This window comes from Perca flavescens, chromosome 22 (assembly GCF_004354835.1).
Source record: "Perca flavescens isolate YP-PL-M2 chromosome 22, PFLA_1.0, whole genome shotgun sequence".
Lineage (NCBI taxonomy): Eukaryota > Metazoa > Chordata > Actinopteri > Perciformes > Percidae > Perca > Perca flavescens.
The window spans coordinates 15,101,279-15,112,137 of record NC_041352.1 but is presented as its reverse complement, the minus strand read 5'-3'; the positions used below and the strand labels follow the sequence as shown (position 1 = coordinate 15,112,137).

Here is a 10,859-nt window from a genome sequence, read left to right as displayed (position 1 = left end):
AACATGCAATCTATTCTTTCAATTCAATTATGTTTTCACTATCCAGACAGCGATTGCATGTTAATACTGTGTATTAACACAACAAGCAGATGTTTATAAAGTGGGTTAGATGCCAATATTGTAGTGAATGTATCGTGATTTTATGTTTTATAGGGTTGCAACTAATGATTGATTTCAATGATTTATCTTGTGATTAATCATTCGGTCTATATTTTGTCAAAGAAATATCTTCAAATTTCTTGTTTCATCTGTCAAAGCCCCAGAAATAATCAATTTAGTGTCACGTAAGACAGAAAAGAAGCAAATCTCACAATTGAGAAGCTGGAACTAGGAAATGTTTGGTATTTTTGCTTGGAAAATAATTTTTGTTTTCAAATTGGTTATTAAAATAGTAAATTTTCTATCTATGGACCAATCATTTCAGCTCTTGTTAAGGACAAACAATATTTAATTAGTAATCAAATTACATTCAATATTTTTGTAAATAACAATATATAGCAAAAAAACAGCCCAATGAAGTGTATATGTTATACATTTTTGTCAAATCTGAATAATTTGACTTGATTCTATATCCAAGGATACTTAATATAGAATTAAATATCCAATCAGTTGCCAGTTCATTATGTATGCAGTGCAGTCTAATATATCAGCCCTGCAATTCATGCTATATTTATGAGGCTTACAATGAAAAACATTGTAAGCCTCATAAACATAGCATGAACAGCTTCAACAAAAAGTTGAAATATAACCTTAATTAACCAAAATTAAACTGAGTGGATATTAACATTCACAGTGAGATACAGCCTCATCCATGAAATGATTACAGCATTACAATAAATACAGACGGATACATCCTGTCTAACACATAATATAACTCAGTATATAATAACTTTCTTTCCAGCATATAGTAGCTGTGTAGAAGGAACTATTATTACATACAGCAGTGTTCCTTTTCACAAAGCTCAGCACATGAGGTACCAATACAATAAGCTCTAATAGTTGTAGGTCAGTAAATACATTCTGCATAACTGCATATGATAAGTACTATCAGGTAATACTTAGCTGCTCTTGGAAGGGGTTGTGTGTTGTAATGCAAGTTAATACTTGGTAAGGCTTTGTTGTACAACAGCATATGGTTTTGGGAACTGAAGAAAAACAAAGGGATGTTTTGTGTTAAATCTAGAGAAATTATCTCTGGCTGAAGGAGGAAAAAGGACGACAGATGAATAAATGCAGATATTATAATGAGGTAGAGGATTGAGGTTGAAAAGCAGATTACATTTTAGTTGACTATATTATCAGCAAGAAAATATATACCATGTGTAAATCGGTTCAGGAACACATGCTAGAGGGTGGGGTATAAAAAAGCAGAGTTATAATCCGGAGGAGGGGAGCCACCCTCGTCAGACTCCCAATCACACTGCAAGATAGACGGCTTGTCATCACAGACACTTGTGATGTCATTGCACAGGAAAGGCACCTGGTTGTCCCGGCAGTTAGTGAAGGCAAAGAACCTAAAAACATACAAATTAAGAGTTATTATCTTGTTTATTATACATTAAAATAAAATACTGCATCCATGTATTAACTGATATTTTAAATGATTATATTATTTCTGTATGACAAATATTTTTCCTGAACAGTGAGGGGTTGATTTAACAGAGTATATGCAGGAATCCTGAAGATAAATTCATCAATACTTTACTATGAATTCTTTATGACTTTTATGACATTGAATTTGTTATACTATGGCATTTTAATGAGAATTTATTGCCAAACTATACTATGACTTTTTTAATGAAAGTTTTTTATGGCATACTATACTATGACATTTTTACTTCATAATATATTATGACACCGTTAATACATTTTGTAGGCCTTCTACACTGAGACATTTTAATGACATACTTTACTATGACATCTTTTTTATTTTAGTAGCGCGGGAAACCACAACAATAGTTTATTTAATGAGAAAAGTATGACATTTCTGACATAGTAGGTGCATACCATAAGGTTTATTTTCAGATGTGGAAGAAAGTCAGATTTGACCTCTGAGGACTGTCAAATCCAATATATATAAACTAGTGCTGTGCTACTGTTCTCGTGACTATTAGATTTTGATTAGATAGTATAGTATAGTATGTCGATAAAAAAGTCATAGTATGTTGTAAAAAGTCATAGCATAGTATTGGTAGACTCTTCCACCTTAGCCACAGCCTTCATAGCATAATTGTTGAAAAGGTCATAAAAATGTCACAGTATTAGTATGTCGAAAAAAGTCATAGTCATAGTATCGTATGTTGATAAAAAAAAGTCACAGTATAGTATGTTGAAAATAATAATAAAAAAAATAGTATTTTTTATTGTGGGACTGCAAGGGCAGGGGTTTACTCACTGACTCAATTTGAAGACAACCGCTCTTCCACCTGAGCCACAGCCATAACAGCATAGTATGTTGAAAAATTAATTAAAAAGTTATAGTATAGTGTGTCATAAAAATGTCGAAAAAAAGTCTAAAAAAAGTCATAGTATAGTATGTCGAAGAAAAGTTTAAAATGAAGTCATAGTAAAGTAGGCTATGTCAAAAAAAAAAAAAAAAAAAAAAAAAAAAAAAAAAAAAAATCATAGTATAGTATGTCGAAAAAGTCAAAAAAAGGCTTAGTATTGTAGCGCAGTCAGTAGGGACTTGGCAGGCAGGTAGCTGGTTCAAGTCCCGGGATGGAAGTCATAGTATATTATTTCGAAAAATTTCACAGTATAGTTTTTTGAAAAATGTCATAGTATAGTACACTACTGGTCAAAAGTTTTAGAACACCCCAATTTTTTCCAGGTTTTTATTGAAATTCATGCAGTTCAATGTCTTATTGTACTCTGAAATGAAAGAATAGAACAAATGAACAATTTAAGTTAAAAAATAAATCATGGAATCAATTTATAAACCAAATTGTATTCTAAATATTTGACTCATCAAAGTAGCCCCCTTTGGCAGATATAACAGCTGAACACACTCGTGGCATTCTTGCTACAATGGAAATCAAATATTCTTCAGAAATTTCTTCCCAACTCGGTTGCAGAAGTTCCCATAAATGTGTGACACTTGTAAGTTGCTTTGCTTCCACTTTTCTGTCCAGTTCATCCCAAACCAGCTCAATGGGGTTTAAGTCTGGTGACTGTGCAGGCCACTCCATGTTTTTAAGCTTACCATCTTGTTCTTTTTTGCTAAGGTAGTTCTGGCATAGCTTGGACTTATGTTTTGGGTCATTATCTTGCTGTAGGATGAACCCCTGACCAACTAGGTGCATACCAGAGGGTACTGCATGGCGCCGCAAAATGCTGTGGTAGCCATTTTGGTTCAGTGGGTTTCACTCTGTACAAATCACCGACCCTGGATCCAGCAAAACAGCCCCAGACCATCACGCTTCCTCCTCCATATTTGACAGTTGATGTCACACACTGAGGAACCATCCTTTCGCCTACTCGACGGTGTACAAAAATCCTGCGTGATGAACCGAAGATTTCATTTTGATTCATCAGTCCATAGCCCCTTCTTCCAGTCTTCAGTAGTCCATTGACGAGGTTTCTTCGCCCAGGCAAGCCTCTTTTTCTTATTCTGACGTCTTGGCAATGGCTTTCTTGCTGCAACTCGACCTATCAAACCTGCAGCTCAAAGTCTTCTCTTTACAGTTGAAACTGAGACTTGCTTATTACGACAACTATTAAGCTGTGCTTGAAGCTGTTGTCCTGTGAGCCTCCTATCACGCAAGCTGTTGACTGTCAGAAACTTGTCTTCTGATTCTGTTGTGGCTTTGGGTCTGCCAGACCTCTTCCTGTCAGAGTTTCCCCCAGTTTCTAAGTGCCTTTTGATAGTGAAGAATACTGTACTCACTGACACCTTGACTTTCTTCGCAATTTCTCTGTAGGAAAGACCAACATTCTTAAGTGTTATGATGGTCTGTCTCTCTTCCATTGTTAATTGCCTTTTTCCTGCCATTTTTATAGCAACACACTACTTTCTGCAGTACAATACTGTTCAAATAATGCTTACAAGGGTATGGTACCACAGTGTGTTCCAACAATACTTTTATACAAACAGAGGGGGTTGTAAGTAATCCAGACAAGTTGGAGCACCTGTGGGAATTGGTAGCACCAACTTTCAAAGCTTGATCAACCTCCATTGCTGCAGAACAGCTTTACGTTGTTAACCCATTTCTTGTTCCCTGAAAAAGGCCTTTTTGTAAAATTCTGAAATGTACATTATTTTTCAGTTTTGGGTAACCTTACTTTTTGTTTAACCTCAGGCAGTTCACCACTTACTTTTGTACCATTTCAAGCTATTCATTGGACTTGAACTGCTAAAATTTCAATAAAAAAATAGAAAAATTGGGGTGTTCTAAAACTTATGACCAGTAGTGTATGTCAAAAAAAAAAGTCATAGTATAGCATGTTGAAAAAGATTAAAACAAGCTGTTACTTTAGCTCAGTCAGCAGGACATGGCTTGGGAACAAGAGGATCGCTGCTTCATGTCCCTGGACGGCCAAGTTGAATAAATGTCATAGTATGTAGAAGAAGTCAGTATTGTCAGTCTGTATAGTATGTAGAAAAAAGTTTGTCTTGTGTACATCTGTTCTGTAATTTGTAAAAAAATCACAAAACGAAATATTTCAAAAGAAAATTGTTGCTGTGTTGCATTCCTTTTTTTTTAGTATAGTATGAAATAAAAAAGTTATAGCATAGTATGTTGAAAAAAAGTCATAGTTATAGTATGTCGAAAAAAGTCGAAAAAAAGTCATAGTATAGTATGACGAAAAAAGTCATAAAAATAAGTCATAGTATAGTATGTCGAAATATGTGAAAAAAAAGTCATAGTATAGTATTTCGAAAAAAGTTGAAAACTGCTATAACACTGTAGCTCAGTGAGAATGGACATGGCTTTGGAACCAGAGGGATGCTGGTTCAAGTTCCAGAACAGATAAAGTCAAATAAACATCATGCTATGTTGAAAAAAGTCAGTATAGTCGGCCTGTATAGTAAATTGAAAAATAGTTATAGCATGTTTTGTGTGCATCTGTTCTGTAATTTGGAAAAAAAAATCTGAAAATAAAATATTCCAAAACAAAACTGTTGCATTCCTTCTTTGTTAGTATATCATGAAATAAACAAGTTAAGTCATAGTATAGTATGTTGAAAACATTTAAAGCAACCTGTTAATCTAGCTCAGTCAGTAAGGATGTGGCTTTGGAACCAGAGGATTGCTGGTTCAAGTCCTCAGATGGACAAAGTCAAATAAATGTTTTAGTATGTAGAAGAAGTCAGTGTTGTTAGTATGTTGTTCTGTAATTTGTAAAAGAAAATCATTGCTGTGTTGCATTCCTTCTTTGTAGCATAGTATGTAACTGTAAAAAGTCAAACTTTTATCGACATACTATACTATGACTTTTTTCTGTCGTCATACTATAGTATGACGACAAAACTAGAAAAAAGTCATAGTATAGTATGTCGAAATATGTAGAAAAAGTCATAGTTTAGTATGTCGAAATATGTAGAAAAAGTCATAGTTTAGTATGTCGAAAAAAGCCAAAAGAAGTTATAGCACTGTAGCTCAGTGAGAAGGGACATGGCTTTGGAACTGGAGGGATGCTGGTTTGAGTTCCAGAACAGATGAAGTTGAATAAACATCATGCTATGTTGAAAAAGTAAGTATAGTCGGTCTGTATAGTGTATTGAAAAAAAAGTTATATTATGTCGAGAAAAGTCATATTATAGTATGTTGAAAAAAATCAAAACAAGACTACTACTTTAGCTCAGTCAGCAGGACATGGCTTGGGAACCAGAGGGTCGCTGGACCAAGTCCCTGGACGGACCAAGTCAAATAAATGTTGTAGTATGTAGAAGAAGTCAGTATTGTCGGTCTGTATTGTATATAGGAATAAGTTATAGTATGTCTGTTCTGTAATTTGTAAAAAAAATTCCAAAACCAAATATTCCAAAAGAAAATTGTTGCGGTGTTGCATTCCTTATTTGTTGGTATAGTATGAAATAAAAAAGTCATAGCATAGTATATAAAAAAAAAGTCATAGTACAGTATGTCGAAATATGTCGAAAAAAGTTGGAAAAAAAAACATAGTATAGTATGTCAAAAAAAGTCAAGAAAACATTATAGCACTGTACCTCAGTTAGAAGGGACATGGCTTTGGAACCAGATGGTCGCTGGTTCAAGTTTCTGAACAGACAAAGTCGAATAAACATCATCAAAGTCATAAAAATTCAGTATAGTCGGTCTGTACAGTACATCAAAAAGTTATAGTATAGTATGTCTTGTGTGCATCTGTTCTGTAATTTGGAAAAAAAATAATAAAATATTCCAAAATGACATTGTTCATGTGTTGCATTCCTTCTTTGTTAGTATGGTATGAAATAAACGATATTGTATGTTGAAAAAAGTAAACAAAAACAAAAAACACAGTAATGTAGCTCAGTCAGTAGGGGCTTGGCTTGGGAACCAGAGGGTCACTGGTTCAAGTCCATGGATGGACCATGTTGAATAAACGTTGCACTATCTTGATAAAGCCAGTAGAGATGGTTAAGTAGTAAAAAATTATAGTATGTCTTGTGTGTGTTAAAACTGAAAAGAAAAATATTCCAACAAAAAGCTGTGTTGCACTCGTTCTTTGTTAGTATAGTATGAAATGAAAAAGGCATAGCATAGAATGTTGAAAAAAGTCATAGCACTGTAGTTCAGTCAGTAGGGACTTGGCTTTGGAAGCGCGGGGTCTCTGGTTCAAGTTCCTGGATGGACAAACTCATATGAACATGATACTATGTTGAAAATGTCTAAGTATAGCATGTCCAAAAAAAAGTCGGAAAAAAAAAAAAAAAAAAAAGTCATCGTATTGTATATCGGAAAAAATGTCATAGTATTATGTAAAAAAAGTTATATTATAGGATGTCTGTTCTGTAATTTGAAAGGAAATCCGAAAAGAAAATATTCCAAAAGAAAATTGTTGCTGTTTCATTCTTTATTTGTTAGTATAGTATGAAATAAAAAAGTCATAGCATAGTATGTCGAAAAAAAACATTGTATGGTATGTCGAAAAAAGTAAAAAAAAAAATCATAGTATAGCATGTCCAAAAAAAGTCGGAAAAAAAGTCATAGCATAGATGTGGAAAAAAGTCATAGCATAGTATGTCGAAAAAGTGGAATAAAAGACAGTACTGTAGCTCAGTCAGTAGGAACTTTGCTTGGGAACCAGAGGGCTGCTGGTTCAAATCCCTGTAAGGAAAATGTCAAATGAACGTGACACTATGTTGAAAAAGACAGTATAGTCGGTATGTATAGCATATCTAAAAAAAAAAAGTTATAGTATTTCTTGTCTGCACCTGTTTAATATTTGTGAAAAAAAATCTGAAAATAAAATATTCCAAAAGAAAATTGTTGCTGTGTTGCATTCCTTCTTTATTAGTGTAGTATAAATTGAAAAAGTCATAGTATAGTATGTTAAAAAAAAGTCATAGTATAGTATATCAAAAAAAAGTCGGAAAAAGTCGAAAAAAAGTCATAGCATAGTATGTTGGAAAAAGTCATTGTATAGCATGTTAAAAAAAGTCGGAAAAAGTAAAAAAAAAAGTCATAGCATAGTATGTTGGAAAAAGTCCTTGTATAGTACGTCGAGAAAAGTTTTAAAAAGTCATAGCATAGTATGTTGAAAAAATTGGGGTAAAAAGTCATAATATAGTATGTCGAAAAAAGTCATAGTGTACTATTTCAACAAAAGTCATAAAAAAGTTATATTACAGTATGTCGAAAAAGTCATATAGGTAGTATATAAAAAATTACTTTATATATATATATATATATATATTATTTATATAAATATATATAAAGTAATTTTTTTATCATATATAATAGTATGTAAAAAAGTCATAGTATAGTACGTAGAAAAAAGTCATAAAAAGCCATATGTCGATAAAGTTGCCTCATAGAATCAACATATCTACATTGTTTTCACATTTAAAAAAAATTAAGTGTGTTCTGCCGTGCAATTATTTACAGATGACAAGATGTCTGGACTGTAGGGAGGCAGGTCAAGGTTTTACAGGTCAGAGATTAGAGGTGACCACCTGCTGAGTTTCCTGTTCTTGGTGCTGTTATTCCACATCAGACGCTTTAGCTCCTCAGATGGGAGGACCATGCCACTGTCACTCTGCTCATCCTAAAGCAGAGAGAATACAAACACGCAGCTTATCAGAGTTACTGGGCTTTTGTTGTCTCTGTTTTCACTGAAAGTCATCAATTCCGACAAAGTGAGGATGCATTTTTGTCTCATCCCCTGTATGTCTGTATGTATGCAAGCAGAAGTGTAGATGTTTTCTCACGTCAGGGCTGTCTGGCTCCTCGCAGGGCAGTTCCTCAAACGTCTGTAGTGTGGCCATACCCCTCATGTAACTACAAACATTCAGATTGAAAACATTAAAAGTTGGAAATCTCTCTCCTTTCTCAACATGTTTCCTGTTGTTTCTGAATTAAGTTTCAGTTACCTCACACAGCTCTCATCACTTTCACATCTGCACCTGTCTTGCCCATTTTCTCCCTTTTCTTGTATTCATTATAGTACAGCACTTCTCTACCATATTTAATAAATCATATATAATATCTTAAGTCAAGGTGCACTGACTCAGACTCAAACCGCCATGCTGTATATTAAATTGCAGTGTTTTTATTTGATCCCTCATGTTTTCTTACCTCATGTTTGTGACTGCAAGCAGGTTTTCTTTGAAGGTCTCGCTGCGACCAGTGTCTCCAGTCATGAAAGATCCCAGAGGAATATAATCCTTTCCATCCTGTTAAAGAGAGGGAACAAATCAGGGTGTAAGACATCCTGTCCTTTTGTGTAGTTTATCCATATGTTGAGAAACATTTTGCTAGATAAGAAATAAATCATAAGCCTGAAGGAGTAAGATCTATCAAAAGCCTGACCTGCTGAACCCTCGCTTGCAGCAGGTCTCCCAGGGTCTCCACCAGGTTAGTGAAGGTGGGTCGATCTGAGGGACTGGCCTCCCAGCATGCCAGCATCGTGCTGTAACTGCAAACACAAATATACAGGTGTACATCAGGAGACATGGCATAAAGGTTTGAATGATGCATTTCCCCCTTGGGCCCCTTATTTACGACCTTCCTACTTTTCGGACCTCTGTTCCCTGCTCTCCCCCTACTGATTTCAGTAACAGTGTTAAAAACATATCCACCCACATCTCAGGAGTGCTGTATTCAGGCGCTCGCATCCTTGTTCCCCCCTTTAGTCTGTGGCAGAACTCTTCATCTATGTGAAGACCAGGGTAAGGGGAAGCTCCTGTGACAAACACACATGTAAATACATCAATATGTGACCATGCCCACCCAAAGAATTGAATATGCATCTTCCAAACACAAGGTATCATACTGTAGATCAGATCATAGTATTTAACAAAACCGTGGTGAGAGGGCTCTTACCCAAAGAAAAGATCTCCCACAGCAGAATGCCGTAGGACCACACGTCACTCTGCGTGGTGAACACCTTGTCAAAGATGGACTCTGGAGACATCCACTTTAGAGGGAGGCGGGCCTGTCAGCCAATCAGATCACAGGAGCAGAGTTACAAAACGCCATTTGTGAGGAAACACTCAAAGTTAACCTGGTTGAAAAGTCGTTTGGCCACAGATCCTTCTGAGGAAAAAGGTTATGTGATGTTTGCTGCTTAATATTTCCAAAACAGAAGTAGTAGAAGTAGAAGAAGTTAATAATTCCTTTAATGTATAGTCCTGTTTCAACCACATGAATAACTAAAAATATTGTAATTTACAGAGGAATTTAAATAAAACCCCCTTTTTGCCTGTGGCGAGTATCTTTTAAGAAATAATAATAATAATAATCTATATTTCTATAGATTATTTTTGGGGCTTTTTATGAGTTTTTATTAGACAGTAGCGATACACAGGAATGGCGAGAGGGGATGACATGCACAAAACAGAGACTGCTGCCAAGGACTCAGCCTACATGGGGCGCACGCTCTATCGGGTTAGCTAGAGGTCACCCTTAATGAAATTACTACAATATGAAGATTCTAAGATATGAAAATATAAACAGTTTCAATGTTTTATATGTTGAAAAAAATGGCAAAGAACACATTGAACCCCCCACATTTTGCTACATTAATGAGCTTAATTAGGATTTTGTAACAAAATGCTAGTGCAATACTCTCAGATTTTGATTTTGGAACCACATTGCTCACGTGTACTCACATCTCCCTTGCGGACATAGTCAGGGTCTTTGTAGATGTCTCTGGCCAGGCCAAAGTCACAGATCTTAACCACTTTATTGTCAGAAAGCAAAATGTTTCTGGCTGCCAGGTCTCGGTGAATACACTGATGAAGAAAAAAGCAGAGATCTAAAAAATGAAACACACAAGTACTTGCATACACACACGCACATGTACGCGTACACGCACGCACGCACGCACGCGTGCACACAGACCTTGCGAGAAGCCAGAAACTCCATTCCTCGTGCCACCTGGAAGCTAAAGGAGATGAGGTCCTCCAGGAATAAAGGGGAGTTAGGGGCAGATTTGGGATCTAGAGGAAAAAAGAGAGGGGCACAGGGGTGTAATAAAGCATTTTGATTATGCACAAACATTTAAAAAAAAAGTTCTCTAAGCTCCTGTCTTACCAAGTTGATTCTCTTTCTCGTCCCTCTCATCAAACTCAGACACGCTGCCGAAACAACCTGGCCCTCCATCTTTTCCTCCGGCCAGCTGAGAAGGAGAGAAATCAGTTAATTGTTTTAAATATTGTTTGACAGAGAGTTAAAATTAGGACAAAATTAGGA

At 35.4% G+C, this 10,859-nt stretch overlaps 1 protein-coding gene across 2 annotated transcripts in view; it reads right to left on the bottom strand.

Moving 5' to 3' along the window:
• Window positions 1–516: 516 nt before the first annotated feature.
• Window positions 517–10,859, bottom strand: part of flt1 (fms related receptor tyrosine kinase 1) — a 39,422-nt gene continuing 29,079 nt past the window's right edge. For both annotated transcript variants that reach the window (XM_028569622.1, XM_028569623.1), the window contains 10 exons: window positions 10,701–10,785; window positions 10,509–10,606; window positions 10,277–10,399; window positions 9,489–9,600; window positions 9,249–9,348; window positions 8,976–9,081; window positions 8,742–8,839; window positions 8,375–8,444; window positions 8,120–8,211; window positions 517–1,514 (listed from right to left, as the gene is read on the bottom strand). In XM_028569622.1, coding sequence (XP_028425423.1) covers window positions 1,346–1,514; window positions 8,120–8,211; window positions 8,375–8,444; window positions 8,742–8,839; window positions 8,976–9,081; window positions 9,249–9,348; window positions 9,489–9,600; window positions 10,277–10,399; window positions 10,509–10,606; window positions 10,701–10,785 — 1,053 coding nt within the window. In that variant the 3' untranslated portion in view covers window positions 517–1,345. The remainder of the gene's footprint in view (window positions 1,515–8,119; window positions 8,212–8,374; window positions 8,445–8,741; window positions 8,840–8,975; window positions 9,082–9,248; window positions 9,349–9,488; window positions 9,601–10,276; window positions 10,400–10,508; window positions 10,607–10,700; window positions 10,786–10,859) is intronic.